Here is a 16,281-nt window from a genome sequence, read left to right on the forward strand (position 1 = left end):
ACAGATCGTCGCTGGAAAATGAGGAGGGCGATTGTTGATCGGAGGACCACTGGCTTACTGAGGCAGGGTAAAATGGGGAATAACTTCGAAAAGCGAAACATGGAAGAGGCACCGTCTGGCCTAAGGAACCAAGGCCACAACGTCATCATGGTACTTTGTCATTTCGACGGCGGGATCTGATTGGTTATCCAGCGTCACACTAGCGGGGGTCCAGACAGGATCCCCTTCGAGCCCCGCTGTTAAGTGCGAAGAGATACAAATGATCCGGGTCTGAAATATTAGCCATACTAGGTGAAAAATTAGCAAGAGATCTATCCTTGAGCCAATAGAATAATGCACTTTATACGGCAGTATTGGTGATTTGGTCGCTGCCCTGACCCCACCCTGTATGCTTCGGCCGAAGGTGCCAAGGTCCACAGCAGAGACAACGCGAAACAACCGGGGCAGCAGCCAAAACTGACAATGTGGATTGTACCTCTAGGCACAGCGGGAAGATATGCTTTACTGAGAAGAGCACAAAATGTCTAAGGCATTGTATTGTATCTGCAATGCCCTCTTAGTTACAGTAAAATGAATTAATCTCATACAACAGGATGGTCACTGTCAGACCCTCGCTAGTGCAGTCGATCATGAGATCCACATGTCACAGATGTTTGATATTTCAATATTAACTGAATTTGCCAGTACATACTGCTATCTGTCAATATAATACATAATATGTGTTCGATTACATAGGTAGGATCCTTTTTTAAGCACCAAAGACAGACCGCTTGCAATCCTACCACCAGTTTAGCTCCATGTAAGCCCAATTATTCTTTCAGCTGCCTTTTCGAGATCTGCGTCCGTGCTGATGTCCAACTCCGATGCTGAGAGCTACAATCCACAGGTGAGCTCCGTTACTCCTTTGGAAAAGCTATGTTGGCTTACCATTTTCATGGCTGCGTCACAGTTGGTGCCCTGCAGCCGGACTACTACAGGGACCCTGAACCCCCCTAGTGCTGATGCTGCTTGGATAATCGATTCGGCAATCATGTCACAACGAACAATGCCTTGATCCATTAGGAGAGTTCTTCCATTATGAAGGAGCACGCGTACCTCCAAAGATGTTGACGAAAATCCCCCGGACTTGTTGATCCCGGTTCAATATCTCAAAAGCCTTGAGCAGTGTCTCAGTGGTCGCTTTGCCTCCTATGTCAAGGAAGTTGGCACATTTTCCGCCATGTAGATTGATCAGATCGTTCGTTGCCATTGCCAGTCCAGCGCCATTGACGATATTTCCGATGTGGCCGTTCAGGCGGATATATACCAGACCATGCTTTTGAGCCTCGTATTCATCTTCAAAGCCCGGCACGCGTTCTTCTTTACTGAATATCTCTGGCTGACGGAACTGGGCGGCGTTATCGAAATCGAACTTGGCATCAAGGCAGACAAAGCTTCCCTCAGGAGTCCGCACAAGCGGGTTCAATTCCAGAAGAATGGCATCCCTTTCCTTGAAAAGCTTGATCATCTGTCTGATAATCGATTCGATAGTCGGCATTTCTTTATCTGTGAAACACAACTGCTTCTGAATCTCGGCCATGGTTTCGGCAGTGATGCCTTGAGAAAGGTTGAACCAGAACTTGTGCAGCTTGTCCTGGTTGGACTCGATGTTCACACCACCCTGATCAGAGATGAGGATAACCGGACTGTATCGCTCGCGATCAAACGTCAACGAAAGATAGAACTCTTGTTCAACATCGACTGCTTTGTAGATGTATAATTTCCTGACCAGAAAGCCACCTGGTGGCGTCTGCTGTGTAGTCAGGTAATGGCCAAGCATTCTGGACGCATGTTGAAACGCCTGCTCTGGTCTGTGTAATCTTGTCAACTTTGTGGAATCAAATGACCTTGTTCCACTGTACTTACGTTGCTACGATTCGAATTCCTCCTTTGCCGTCACTGCTCATCTTTCCCTTGCCGCGTCCTCCAGCCAGAATTTGCGACTTGAGAACCGACGGCGCACCTGTCCAAATCATCAATTCCTTTTTCGCGTTTCAATAGTTCAACAAGGGCTCACCAATCGATGACACAACAGCCTCTGCATCCCCCGGATTTGTGACCACATATCCCTGTGGTACTGGAATTGCATACTATAATAGCACACTAAGCATCGGATCACCGCATTAAACAAGAGCGTCTTACCTGCTCGAGAAGTTTGTGGGAGTGGTGCTCTAGGAGGCTCAGCTGCCGTATTTGCTGACTAGATACTCTGCATCCCTATGTGTAACAGTCAAACCAGTATTCATGACTTGAGGCTTCCAATCCGCGCACATTATGAATAAGCTGTGTGACCCGGCGGCGAAACATTTCTAACAATCAAAGTTCATTTGCCGCCCTGCATATGTCACTAGCATGAGACATGAATATCAGAATCTCAGAACTATGAGGATCAAAGCCTCCAGCAGGCTGTTTCAGAATCCGAGTACTATCCTGATCCTCTAAGATATAGTCCAAAGATGTCGCAGCCGTAAGAAGAATCGATCGCTGAAATAGTAAATCCCACTTTACTAGAAAGGATCGTAGCAGAAAATCAAGTGAATGCCTGGTGACATAGGCAAAATAGTCACATGGGGTGCGTCCTTATAGCCACATACGCAGTCTATTTTCATTCTTTCGGTTGGACAAAAGTCAGTCTGGCAGTCAGTCTGTTGTGGAACATGCCGATAGAGCGTGGCAATAGGACAACCTCACTGGTTAAGCTTTCCGTGACGTCGATGATTCCTACAGCTTCTTCACTTTCTGTACGAAGACCAATCTTAATCCGTCTTTGATCTAGTTTGTTTCAATAATATGTCGAAATTGCTGTACTGTAATGGCACATGATAGTCAGCCTCGCAAATTAATTGAAATACATATACAGGATGACTGAGGCCGACCCACCTCCTTAAGCCCACTCTCTAGCTCCAACACAATCCTTACAAGCGCGAGGTTTCAGTCAAGTCACCTCCTCAACTTCTTTCACATGAGGAACTGCACCGTCACAATCAAGATAACCTCAAATATCGTATCACTTCGGCGGATCTGGTTCGATTACTTTAAGTACAATTGGAGAAAACATTGACGGATGCACGCCCTTCTCGACTTGTGGGGTATACGGCGCCCTTCAGGCTCAGGTATCATGCAGAGTCCCCTAAGCGATGGTTTTGCTGGCAGAGTACTGGCTCAATAAGTCAAAATCGGCGCTAATTTTCTCGCGGACCTAAAACAAGGGATCAGGAACGATGTCTCGGACAAATCGGAGAGACTTACAATATCTAATCCAACAACCAGCTCACCGTCAACCCAGGAATCCTGTCGAACATTCCCATCGGCCAAGACAAAGAAATCATAATCAATGCTGTACTCACGCACACTACCAACTAACCGTCGACTGAAACGGCACTGAGGCGACTGGGATGTACCCTTCATGAATAACATAACATGGCAGCCTTGACCAACTCAGTAAGACAAGTGATGAGAGCCTCCGTCGGCTGTTCAGGAGTAGGAGCCGGACAGCAGGGACAGCGGTAGCATGGGCCGCGGCATGGCGATCCAGAGCATTGCGGACTCTGGCGGGGTCGGAACCTCTAATCAACTCAAGGACGTGGCCACTGCGCAGGCAGACGACATAGGGGGCTACGGAGATGCCATATTCCTGTGCGACGTCAGGCAGCTCCTTGGCGTTGATGCTAACAAACGACATGGTGGGAGGGGCAGGCTACTGCGAGGCAAAGGCGGACAGGCCGGCGCTCATTTGTATGCAGAACGCAGTCCATGGAGTGTAGAAATAGAGGACGAGGAGCGCGGAGGCGAGAAGGTGGCCAGGTGCGACGAGGAGTCGGCCTTGGGGGTGATCTCAGTGAGCGTCGACATGGTACACGAGGTGTCTTCTAGTATGGAGGGGAGGCTGGAGAGGTGAGGAGATGAAGGTCGAAAGCGCTGACCAGGACCGACTGCGTTATTTCCACCCATCAAGAAGAACAACTATTTTAGGATGCTGGAGTTGTTCTCAGAAGGTGGTTTTTGTCTTCTGTGAAAATAATTCTGAGGTGTGGGCATGTTTATTACTAGCAGCAGTGTGGCATCCCCTTCATCTGCTATTGTTCAAATACGACGTCACCCAGAACATCACGACACTAAAGACACCATCACCAATGACAAGAAAAGCATCAACTGAAACGCCAATCACCATGACACCAGTGACTTTACCACCACTACATCAAGCATTACACCAGGGGCGAAGAATAAAGCAAAGTCTGCAGTTACTCTAACAGTGTTGATACTACAGTAGCGCATAGGCTGGTGGAGATTAATACACCCATAGTCTTTTATAACCTATAGCGTGGTGCCTGGCAATATTGCTTTGAGCTCGCCATAAAAACATTCTCAACTTTTCAATTTATGGATAAGCCAAGTCAGTGCTGCGTTGGACTGCCTACTCCCTGGAGATTCCCGAGAGAACTAGAACATAGGTACATAAAACTATGCTCAATGCAGTGGTAGTACACAGAGCTATAAGCTTTGAGAATGGAAATTAAATATTACCAATGCGACACGCATCAAAACTCCTCGAATCATCAAAGAACTGCCATGAGTTGTTCCGTTCGGCGGACTGGTGGCAGCCATCTGCTTCTGTCCCTTCCTTAATTCCCCGCAGCAAGATCAATGTCTAGGATGCCTTGCACGCAGACTCACTGACATGGAGAATCGCAGGAGCACCAGTATCCTTGGACCAGATCTCAATACTGTCGGACTGAGTGCCGACGTAGATCGAAAATTCCCCGTTGGCCTGCGCACCCTTACATGCCGCAGTTATATCCATTGTCTGCATGTTTTGGTTCGGCTCGACCAACATGCTAGTAAAGATATCGCCGGATTCAGGAGCATTCTCGCCATCCACTGTGTCTTCATCCCAGTCAGAGGATAGTGCTCGGGCGACGGTTACGTTCACGGCGAACGGATTAGGCCGAATGAAGGCGGGAAACTGCACAGTGCACTTCGTTCCATCGGTAACTGGGACAGGGAGCTTGAAACCAACCAGGAAGCGCACCCAAGCCAGGCCGCCTGTGCTTGCTCGAAGGGTTTTCTCGTGGCCGAGTGTGCACTTGTAGCAGTTTCTCTCTGGACAGTCGGGGCAGCTGACAGTTGAGCGCAGGATAGTGGAGTCTTTTATGGCAGGCGCATCTTGGGCCCTTGATGTCATGAAACAACTGGCAAGGACAGTAAGCACAGTGCAGATCGTCAGAGGAGTTGGTGTATGCATTGTATGAAGTTGTCCCCTGTTTGATTGATTCAGTAATGGACTGATGGTTGAATACTGACATCGTTGCTTTATATATGTGCAATAATCCATCAAAGAGTAAAGACTGAGTGTGTGAGACACCTCACAATTACTTCCAGCATTGACTGAGTTGGTCCCAGCCAGCTGGTCGGCAGATGACCCAACTTCTGAGACAAATACGAAGCGTCTCTTGATTGGAGGGTATCGGCTTTGAAAATTGTTATAATTGGATGAGTTTCTCCAATGTTACGAGCATTCCAAATAGAGTTACACAAAGGCTTGGTGCCCACGAGAAAATGAACGACACGATAGACATCATTAGTTAAAACCTAGCGGTTGCTATTTTCGTCTACAGCGTCAGCCCTATACTTGAAGTTCCAACCCTTATGCTGAAGCCTAAAATGGCGTCATGACTTTTATGGCTTTCAGTCATATGAGCCAGCTCGTTGATACCAGTCTTGCAGTGCATCCTAGGCGTTCCTACGGTCAAGTGTTTGGAGGGGACAAGGGTCTTCTTCTGCCCCATATCCTTTCGGCAAGACATTCCTGTCAAGATATCCTACGTGGTGACGGAAATCAAGTTTCTTCTTTCTTGTTCTCGAATTTTTCAGACTATCACCAGGTGTGGTATAATGAATATGTCACTGGTTGATATTGCTGGAATTTCCTGCCATGTTACTTGCTCATATATACTCCACGCCCGACATCTTCTTGTAAATAGGTCACTAATTAACATACGCATCATGATATTAGCATTCATTCCAAGTCGTGACTGCTCATTGGCTAAAAGCATAGGGATAGACCTGACTTAGACAGAGAAGACCGACCGCTGTCAGTTTATGTCTGACAAAGAGGGTCAATACCTCCGCATGAGCAAAGAAGGGCAAAGGTATATATCCAGTGTATGACCACATTAGAAGCTCATCAGTCCGTAGTGTCGTGCAATTGGCCAAGTAGTAATGATTCTATCTGTCTCCTTTAATGCCTAGATTTGATTGAGACCGCCTGCGCTGTTATTCAAAATGCTGTAAATTAAACTTTTGCGGAGGATATTGCTCATTACACCCCTCATCCTGTCCACCTTGATTCAATTAATTTGCCTTGACTAAGGAGCATTTACATTGCCTCGGCTTACTATTGCGTAAGTCATGCGTGCGGAGTGTGACGGGACAGAATCTCCACTAATCCTGCTAGTCGCCTGGAGCCTTGGACCTCTACTGCTATTACTGCAGCCAAAAGCGCAAGCTCGGAGCACTTCTGAGTCAACTGCTAATGAAATGGCCAAGTCCATGTTCGAATGGAGCATTACTGAAATTTATTGTGCTTGATCGACATGGGCGAAAGATATCTGTTTGCGAGCTTCTGCGGTTGTCCGACAGACAACTGTGTGGAGAATTGAAGGAAAGAGTCCAAGCCTATTCATCTGATGAGCGAATTTGTCTACGTACCACGTGGCCAATGCCCATCCGACAACCGGAAATCGGTCGATATCGGAGCAATGCGAAACCTCATTATCTGATCCAGCGAGACCAATTTAGGTAACGTGATCCACTGGAAGCTTCGGAAGGTCGCCGAATCTTATCAATCAATACCCAGTTTAGAAATCTGGCCAATGGGCAGCGTGCCCCACACGGTTGGTGAGCCAATCTGCTCGTAGTTCGCCTTGGCTGCGACCGTCCGAACCAATACAAGTGATCAGCCAAGAACGGTCCCACCGAGCTTTAGCAGCGATGAGAATGCTGGGAGTCTGGGAGTGTCCCACAACCCATTGCGTGTACGTTAGAATCTTATCTGATCGAATTTCCATCATCTGCTTCCTGGAAATACTTAACTTGCTCGTCATCCTATGCCATTGCAGTTGACACCTTGGCCCTGTTTTCCTTTGTCCATGACCTCCGGCCTCTTCTAGGTTCTATCTCTCTGCATATTCAAAAAGAGTTCTACTCCGTTGCTGGTCAAGTCAACTATGGAGACAAAAGAGCCAGCCGTGTCGTCCCCTTCCCAGGAAGAGCACGATACTGCTGTTGATGGCAAACGCCCACCTCCATTACTGGCTAAGATCTTTGCTGTATTCCTCATCTCATGTATCAGTTTTGGCTCTCATTGGAGCTCTGGAATAACAGGGGCCATGAAAAGCACCATCAAAAAGGTAGGTCTTGATAGTCACATTACATCTCTACAGACAACGACTGACTGGCCAAAGCAAATGCATGTCTCCAACACCGAATTTTCCCTCTTGGAGGCCAGCGAGGATTTCATGGCGACGGTGCTCTTGTTAATCAGTGGAGTCATCACAGATCGAATCGGAGGTGCAGGTTTGTCACACCTTTGCGGGTCTCATTCCTCCTTGTTGGTGACTGACATCTTTCTAGAGATGATTATTTACGGCAATGTCGTATATACCATCGGGTCGATCCTCGTTGCTGCAGCTACCACAGTGCGCTCGTTTAACTTCATGATTGGGGGTCGAGTCATCCTAGCCTTTGGAGATATTGCAACCCAGGTCGCCCAGTACAAGATGTTCTCTTCATGGTTTCCCCCAAGCAATGGGTTTGCTTCTACTCTTGGCTTTGAGTTAGCGATTGGAAAGGTGCTGCCCTACTCGCTTTGGTAGATACGTTGTACTAACACCAAAGTCTAGATTGGTGGATTCGTTGGCAAATCGACTGCTAATGTCATTGCCAAGGTAAGCAGCCCTGTCATGACTTGAAGCGGCATCACTAACCTGGATAGAAAACTGGAAACTTTGCTTGGGTCTTTTGGACCTCTGTCTTTATGAACCTGTTCACCAACGCTGCAACAGTCATATTCTGGTTCTTCAACCGCTACTGCAATATCCATTACAGAGGAAGACAGGACACGGCCAGTAAGGAGGTTCTGACTGAGAAGAACAAGAAGTTCGAACTTCAGAAAGTGTTCCAGCTCCCTTGGATGTTCTGGGCTGTCATGGCATTCTCCTTATTCCAGACAACCACTGCCTTGGTCTTTAGCCAGAATGCAACCGAGCTGGCGGAGAAGCGCTTCAACGTGGATTCAATTACAGCAGGATGGTACAGTTCTCTGTCGCAATATGCAGGTGCGGATGGTCAGCTTCTCTCGTTCAGTTTGTTCCGTCGTTGACTCTGGCAGGTTTCTTTTTGGTCCCATGTCTGGGTGTCTTTATTGATGTCCTAGGCAACCGCGCGAGTGTTTGTAAGTTTCCCTAGCCAGCCATGGGTTTAACCTATCTGACATCTACCAGTATGCGTCTGTGGGATCGGAATGTTCCTCAGTATGGTTCTGGTCAACTTCGCCGAGACCAAGTCTGGAACGGCCGCTTCGTTTGGAATATATGCCGTTGCCGTGTCGTTTGGCCCAACTTCCATCATTGACAGCATTCGCACAACGCTATGGCATCAATCCGTCTTTGGCTCTGCTTATGCCCTCAAAGTTACGATGAACAATGCGTACGTGCATCCGATTTCGTATACAGATCGAAAAAGAGAGAGACTGACCTTGCCCTAGGATGAACATCATCATCCGAATCATTACCGGAGCACTGCAAGACGCTGACGACGACTCGTATCACCGCGTGGTCCGCGTCTACCTTTTCCTCGCCGCAGCTTCTGTTGTTGTTGGCTTGGCGATATTGGTCGGGGCTCTGATGACGGACAGCCTGGCGCCGCTCCAATGGACAAGGAAACAACGGCTGACCTTAGGCCCAGAGCATATTAGCATGATCCGTGAGCGGCACACAGTGACATGCTATGCTCGCAACAAATCTATCTCTATCTACTGCTTCACGGCGCTTCTGTTACTGACTGTTGGGGGCTGGGTGGCTTACATTTGGGGAGCGGTCACAGGTAGCAACTCATAGGATGATCCGTCAAACCTTTTTGTTCTAAAGTCAACGAGAGAAATAAGATGACAGAATAAAACTAAGTTGATCATGCCAAAAATATCCATATAGACCCCAGTTCAGTAGAATATACTTCACAACATATGCGTCGATCCGTTGCGACTGGCGGTGGTATTGTCATTTCGAGAGATAGTTCCTCTCTTCGCCCCTCTCCCTTAGTCAATTGATCGAGGATCATTAACTTGCCAGATTCTGTAATGGTTCACACCATATTCATTATCCAACGTAGTACTCCCCCGCGAGATACGGTCAGATCATGCCTTACACGAAGAGCACTAAAGTTGTTACCTGCGGTAGAGATGATAGAATGCACCGAAAATTGCCTCATTATAATTCAAGGGTATAAGTACATCACATTTCACCACGTCCAGCAGGATTTGATGGATTCCGCTCTGCGAGCAATGGGAGTTGATTCCACGACTGAATATTACTCCGTGTATCAGTGTCGCCATGACCTGGTCCTCTTCCCGTACTTGGAGGCCTCATCTCCATAGTCGGTAACTAGAATACCAATCTTAGATGGCACTCTATTTCTTCCCATGCAAAGATCCAAAAAGGCCCATTCTCAAAGGTCGTTGGACCGGCGGAGGGCTAATCTCCGAAGCCTCGAGCTCTACGGGTTGCTTTACAAGAATCTGACGTTTCTCAGGGGCCTTGTCCCCTCGGGGTTCAAACTCGGGAAGTTCTGGTTGGCTTGGATGAACAGTGATATTGACAATGTTCGACTTTTGAGAGTGTTGGATCTCCCCCTAGGCAAGAAAGACTAGATTAGTACAGATCAAGCGGCGAGGCTTCTCACGGAGCACATACTGGGGCTATAATTGGGATTTTCTTCACATAGCCGATTCCTTTCGATGAATCAGACCAGCACAACAGGATCGAGTCCTCGTCAGTTTGGTGCACATATGCCAATGCAAAGGATTCACTCTTGGTGGTAAACTCCTTGGACTTAGCAACCCTTCGGACCTCAATGGGGATCGAACCCAAGTTGGAGACCCGGTATACATGGCCCTGGTCGTTGACCAGGACGAGTTCAGTCCCCGATGGTGAAAAGGCAGCGGCTTGGATACGATTGCCCAGTCTGCCCTTGTGGTTGGACGAGGCGGAACTCTGCACTCGGATCTCCGTGCGGTGGCCCCCGTTGGGATGGACGAGAATGGGAACGCCGGATTGCGTCCATGTGGCGATGCAGATGATGTCCTCTTTACCGCCCATCCCCGGCTGAAAGAGCACAGATGATATACCGTTATCCTCTGACTCATGCAGAGGGACGCGGTACCGGCAGGGTAAAACCTCCTGGAAGTCGGAGAATGGGAAATGGGACAGGTATACCTGGATCATCCCGTTCCGTTCGCTACGGGTGCTGCACACCAGGACGAGCCCATCAAGAGAGAAGGAGACGGTGGCAATTTGAGGACAGTCCTTACAGTCCTGGTGATAGCGAGCATGCACGCGATGGAGCCGTGGTTGCTGCCATTCAGAATGGTTGAATAAACCGACAGTCGATCTGTCGAATCCGACCGCTACGAAGCTTCCGCTGGGGGAGACGGTCATGCTTGTGCACCACGGTGTGGGCCCGATGCGATACTCCACTGGGGGTGCGCACATCCGGTCCATACTTTGGATCCACAGCTGCCGTATACAGATGAATCAAATAGCGATCGTCGCATCGGGGTGCAGGGAAACTCACCGTCTGCTTCCGATCTCGGTCTCCTGTCATATAGGCCACGTGTGTTCCTGTCACAGCCGCGAGAATGCAGAATCCATCCGTTGAGATGGTATCCTTGAAGGTAGGGGGACAAGTACTGACTTCCCAAATCTGGATCGAGGACTGCGACCAGAACAGCGAGTACGTCGAGTCTTGTGATAGGCTTACTTTAACTTGCTGGGCAAGTTTCCCACCCGCTGAGTGCTTTCCTCGGCGACACAGGCTTTTCAAGTCAATTTCTTCCAGCTTCTGAGACTCTAGAGTCGCTGAAGACAGGGAGCTGGAGTCTGCATGGTCCCTTGTCTCCTTTTTCGCAGTGCTGAATCTCGACTTCCACTTGGACCGTGACTTATCTGACGTAGCGGGTGGCGATAGGGCTCGAATGCCCCCACTCGAAGACGAGCTGGTGTGAGTGACTGTGGTTGTTTTGCTGAGGGGTTCAAATCCTCCCACGGAGTCTGCAGAGAATGGAGGGTCCCCCGCCGCTGGCCTGAGAGTCTCGCTCATTCTTCGGTTACCCAGTGGAGGTGGACTATCGACCCAAGGTTCCGCACGCGGCGCGTTTGCTCGTCCCTGAGGAAACCCAGAGAAGCCAAAGGGAGGCGGGGATGACGGTCCTGATGCGGTTCCGGAGTCGCGGCGGGGCTGGTCGGACCGCAATGGCGCCAACAGGAACTGCGTGGGAAGATGCCTTTCCGCATTGATGGCCTCTACGTTTGGGCTGAGCGGCTTGAGATGCTCCCAAGTATACCTCGCTAGCGATACTTCACGTACCATGGTGACTGCCGAGCCACAAAACGCACACCCGGACCCGGGGGGGAGGGCAACTCCTGACGCGCCGCCGGCATCATCCTAATTAAAATCGGTTCAGCCTAGGTCAAGCCTTGCAAGAACAAAGGTTACATACAAGAAGGGTCAGGTTTGCGATGTCTCGGACCTGTGAAGAGCCTAGTAAATGGCACTCCTGGCAATTAACGACGTACAGCGCCGGGCTGGCCGACCTCAACTGGTCGCTGGGGTCGTCCAGGAGTTCAATATACTTGGTTATCTGGGAGACACTGTGCATCATGGCCCCATCGCTGACGCGGTGAATCATCAGTCGATGACCCAGTCGCTCCCGCAACGCCTCCAGCGCATCAACCATGTTTCCATCGTGCCGGTGCTGCACGAGGCTAGGGGTATCAGGGAGGATGATTCGAAAATCCTCACTAATCATCGGGATGAGATGGCCCGCAGAGACGTAGGGAGGTAAGCGGATGCGATTGAGAGCATGCAGCACGGCATCGCGACTGCTCTTTGATGCTCGTTCCAGTTCCGGATCACAGAACTTCCTGGTATTCACTGCAAACTGAATATTCGCGCCCACGACAAACTGCGACACGTCATATAGACCCAGAAGTTGTGATAACCAGCTCTGCAAGGAACCGTGCTGAGGGACGATGGTCGCAACGGACGACGACGAGAGGCAGTCGGGCAGAGGATACTAGTTGTTCACCGGCAATTATATCAGCATGCCTGTTACAAAGCCGATGTGACCTCCCGCCCAAGACGGATCATCACTTACTAGATCTCCCGTCAAGGATGGCAACTCCTGTTTCAACCGCGAGGGAAGCGTCAAGGCATCCGGTTCGGCGCGAAGTGCGTCCGCGATTGCCCGACAGACTCCTAGATAAGATGAATGGGTACTCGGATAATTGTCGCATACTCTTTCCAGAGCCCGGTGGACACGCGCAAATCGATCTCGACGATCTCTGAGCCGAGAGTTGGGCGGGGGCTTCGGGTGCAACAAAAGAATCTGGACGGTCGATAGCACCAGCCGCGAGACGTATTCGTCGCGCCATGGAGCGTCCCAGAGGACTTCGCGCGCTTCCAAGACGATCTGGAGGATGGATTCTACCGTCCTCAGCGTCACCTCCCAGCTCACCAGGAAGCCGAGTGACCAATTTACGGGGGTGCTGCCGACCGGAGGGAGCGTGAGGCGCTGGATGAAGAATATCACTCTGAGCTGAACTAGTAAGGTTAAAATCAAATCCGCATACGCCTCTTTGTCTGCGTCTGCGTAGATCTTCTCCAGGCTGAAGCGGCCTAAGAGCTCGAGGATGATATCGTCGATGTCGCTGCGGAGAGCCAACAGACTCCAGATTCCGGTTAGACTCGAAAATACCGGCGAGGGCGAAGCCGTCGCCATTTCCTTTTGAACAGCAGTAAACACGAGGGAGTACTTTTGCGGCCTTGGAGAATATCACAATTAAGCCTCAGTGTGGACTGTTGTGGGGAACTATCCAACTTATGGCACGGATCGCTTGGGCCAGACCAGGCACTCCATTTTCCTTCATCCTCGATGGTCGACGCCTCGTGAACCCCGCATGAGGCTTAATCGCAGTCTGGGAGGTGAACTGGAATGTGACGCCGAGATGGTTGGTGGGCATGTCTAGGATCCTTATCATCCGTACAGACGCGGTGGTTGGCCATCCCCGGCCAGCTAACACGCCAATCCTGCGTGAGAAGATGCCGCCTCTAACATGATTGGACATCTCATGCAGAGTTAATCTAGCTTCCCCCCGATTATTGGTGTTTATCACCAGCTGAGTTGTCGAGCTCGTATTCCTGCTGTTTGTGGGTGGTATCGCGGTCTATCTTTATCCTGAGTAGGCTGAGCAGATCGGATGCGCATGAAGCAACCCAGGCAGCGCCGAAGTATTTCCTTCCTTCCTGCCTCATCCCACCCTTTTCTTCTGCTGCAAAAACGGGTACAGAACCATATACCAGTTCTCCAACTCGATCGCTCTTTTGTCCTCGAAAATGGCGGCCGATTGGCAGCACACCGAGCACGACATGAAGGACGAGGGCTCTACCATACAGAGTCCTGGGTTTGATCTTCATTACACCGACACTGCGGGTGATGGATCACAAGAGGAAGATGTTCGCGACCAGAAAGGTCACAATCTCTGGTGAGACTCCATTGTATGGCCAGCCTGAGAAAGCCCCTCGACTTATGATAGTTTGTAGGCGAGTCTTGAATGAGAGACAGATCAATGTACGTCAACTGCGACGTCAGATGCACTGTCGCTTAACACCTGCTAACCTTGCTTCTGCGGATAGATGATTGCATTTACCGGGTATGTTGACTACTCAATGGTTTCTAGAATATTCATTGTTGACAGAATTATCCTTACTGGTGTAGAACTATCGGAAACGGTATTTCTCACCCGCTCCCTACACCTCGAGTCAATCAAATAACCATATTCCTCTAGGACTCTTCCTGACCAGTGGAAGATGTCTTGCCGCTGCTGGCCCCGGAGGCGCAGTGGTCGCCTACGTGATCATGGGCACTGTGATTTCGTCGGTGATCTCCTCCCTGGGCGAGATGACGGCTCTGATGCCGGTGAATGCCCCGATGATGGAATTTCCGCGGCGGTTTCTGGATCGGGGTGTCGGTCTTGCTGTCGGCTGGATATACTGGTGACGTCCCCCGGAAATTGTGAGGGCTCCTTGCTAACTGTGCCAAGGTTCTCCTATGTCGTGATGGGAGCAGATCAAATCGTCACCGTAGCAGCCTCCATACGGTTTCAGTACGACGATGGTCGCACATTCCTCAGCTGGGCTACCGGTATGGACACCAGTCCGGCACTCTGGATTTCGGTCTTTCTGGTGGTTGTTGTCATTGTAAATATGATTCCTGTTAGGGTGAGTTGTAATGCCATACGCTGTGGTTCTGTCCTAACGCCGTAGGTTAGTACTTTGGCGAGCTCGAATATATTGTCGGATGCATCAAGATTACGTTCATCTCGATGATGACCGTCACGATGCTCATTTTGAACGTCATGAAACGTGAGTGCTGCCTTTGGGCTATGATTGCGCCTCGTCGCTAACAGGCATGGAATCATACAGCCCGATCCAATGCATACTACAGTCAGCCCCTGGGGACAAAGTGTAGGAATACCCCTCAAGCGGAGGGAAAAAGAGGCTAATACGCTTGATACTAGACTGGAATTCCCCGTACTCCTTCTTCAACTCGGACTACCACGTGAAGGATGAGTATGGAAACCTTGACCAAACAATCAGTGGCGGGGTCGGACGATTTGTTGGTGTCTGGTAAGCACTATAGTCGATAATCAGTATCTATGCCCGGAAGAATGATCGACTCATTATGTCTTACATAGGACGGCGTGCGTACGAGCCTTCTTCTCCTACACAGGCATGGACATGGTCACCGTCACTGCGGCCGAGAGCAAAGCCCTTGCCGACTCGGAGGCCATGAAGATGGCGTCGCGGAAGATCTCGCTGCGCGTAATTACCCTGTACGCGCTGACAATCCTGACGGCGTCGTTCCTTGTGCCCACCGACCACCCGTTCATCAACGGCGCTGGGCAGTCTACTGGCGCCCGCTCGATCTTCATTATTGCGGTCGTCGAGGCCGGTCTGCCCGCCCTCGCCCATTTTTTCAACGCAATGTTCCTCTTCTCTGCGGCCACCTGTGCGTCGGACAATCTCTATGTGGCCTCTCGAGTCCTCCACACGCTCGCACTTCGAGACCAAACGGGACCGGAGTTCATCACGCGGAGGCTCCGGCAATGTCGTGCAGGGGTCCCGATGAGAGCCGTCCTTGTGTCGGCTGCGGTAATGCTGGTGGCATACCTGGGGCCTACTGGAGCGCCTGGTGCGGTGAGTGGCTCGCGTCAAGATCGAATGGATTTGGATTGCAGCTAACATACTGAGCCAGAGATTGGCCGAGCTGTCGTCCAATTGCACGGTCTCGTTTTTGATTGTTTATGCCACTATCTGTGCGACCTATCTATCATTCTACCAGACGTATGTATCTACCCCCTTCTCAGCGAATGTGGCCGCAGCACTAACGTCCTTATTCCAGACTGGACGAAGCCCAGAAGTACGGCAACAATCCCCAGACCCAGGCCGGGATTTATGATCGAAACCATCCTCGATACCCGTACAAATCCCATGCGCAATGGCTAAAGGCGGGCTTCGGCATGGTGGCATGTATCATCTTGCTGATATTCAACGGGGTCAATGCATTCCTAGCAAGGCCATTCGATGTCCGGTCCTTCATTGCCTCCTACATCAGTGTACGTCCTTCCCTTGGACTCTGGCATATATCTCGCGGTCATCACCAGTGCACACTGGCTAATTGAATTCTTGACAGATCCCGGTTTTTGTCCTGCTTATTGTCTTTTACAAGATCCGGAGACATGGATTCAATTTCTCGCAATGGGGACCGGAGAGATCCAAAGATCTTCGGAATTGTGTCCAAGTCTCGAGTAACAGGAGAAAGGGCAGGCTAGAGTTCCCTCACCCTGGCTTAACTGTGGAGAACGGCAAGAGATTCCTGGAGTGGATATGGGTATGGACCAAGTAGAC

The 16,281-nt window shown here is 50.1% G+C and overlaps 5 protein-coding genes across 5 annotated transcripts; 2 read left to right on the forward strand and 3 right to left on the reverse strand.

The window, feature by feature from the left end:
* Positions 1 to 1,075: 1,075 nt before the first annotated feature.
* Aspvir_003216 (uncharacterized protein) lies at positions 1,076 to 2,150 on the reverse strand (the record flags this gene model as incomplete). Its single annotated transcript, XM_043274801.1, has 4 exons — positions 1,076 to 1,850; positions 1,906 to 2,002; positions 2,057 to 2,116; positions 2,144 to 2,150. The coding sequence occupies 4 exons, from the start codon at positions 2,148 to 2,150 to the stop codon at positions 1,076 to 1,078; spliced, it is 939 nt and encodes a 312-aa protein (XP_043130736.1).
* A 2,537-nt stretch (positions 2,151 to 4,687) lies between these two features.
* On the reverse strand, positions 4,688 to 5,281 carry Aspvir_003217 (uncharacterized protein; the record flags this gene model as incomplete). Its single annotated transcript, XM_043274802.1, has 1 exon — positions 4,688 to 5,281. The coding sequence occupies one exon, from the start codon at positions 5,279 to 5,281 to the stop codon at positions 4,688 to 4,690; it is 594 nt and encodes a 197-aa protein (XP_043130737.1).
* Positions 5,282 to 7,265: 1,984 nt separating this feature from the next.
* On the forward strand, positions 7,266 to 9,155 carry Aspvir_003218 (putative MFS transporter; the record flags this gene model as incomplete). Its single annotated transcript, XM_043274803.1, has 8 exons — positions 7,266 to 7,448; positions 7,503 to 7,614; positions 7,672 to 7,889; positions 7,941 to 7,985; positions 8,033 to 8,375; positions 8,429 to 8,491; positions 8,541 to 8,745; positions 8,804 to 9,155. 8 exons carry the CDS (start codon positions 7,266 to 7,268, stop codon positions 9,153 to 9,155), a joined length of 1,521 nt encoding a protein of 506 aa, XP_043130738.1.
* A 569-nt stretch (positions 9,156 to 9,724) lies between these two features.
* Aspvir_003219 (uncharacterized protein) lies at positions 9,725 to 13,093 on the reverse strand (the record flags this gene model as incomplete). The annotated part of the gene is made up of 5 exons (XM_043274804.1): positions 9,725 to 9,946; positions 10,008 to 10,829; positions 10,888 to 11,757; positions 11,813 to 12,388; positions 12,470 to 13,093. 5 exons carry the CDS (start codon positions 13,091 to 13,093, stop codon positions 9,725 to 9,727), a joined length of 3,114 nt encoding a protein of 1,037 aa, XP_043130739.1.
* A 614-nt stretch (positions 13,094 to 13,707) lies between these two features.
* On the forward strand, positions 13,708 to 16,279 carry Aspvir_003220 (putative amino acid transporter; the record flags this gene model as incomplete). Its single annotated transcript, XM_043274805.1, has 13 exons — positions 13,708 to 13,856; positions 13,915 to 13,942; positions 14,008 to 14,024; positions 14,090 to 14,103; positions 14,160 to 14,367; positions 14,415 to 14,592; positions 14,643 to 14,736; positions 14,797 to 14,838; positions 14,892 to 15,000; positions 15,069 to 15,570; positions 15,629 to 15,717; positions 15,776 to 15,989; positions 16,067 to 16,279. The coding sequence occupies 13 exons, from the start codon at positions 13,708 to 13,710 to the stop codon at positions 16,277 to 16,279; spliced, it is 1,857 nt and encodes a 618-aa protein (XP_043130740.1).
* Between the last annotated feature and the right edge of the window lie 2 nt (positions 16,280 to 16,281).

This window comes from Aspergillus viridinutans (genome assembly GCF_018404265.1).
Source record: "Aspergillus viridinutans IFM 47045 DNA, scaffold_14, whole genome shotgun sequence".
Taxonomy (NCBI): Eukaryota; Fungi; Ascomycota; class Eurotiomycetes; order Eurotiales; family Aspergillaceae; genus Aspergillus; species Aspergillus viridinutans.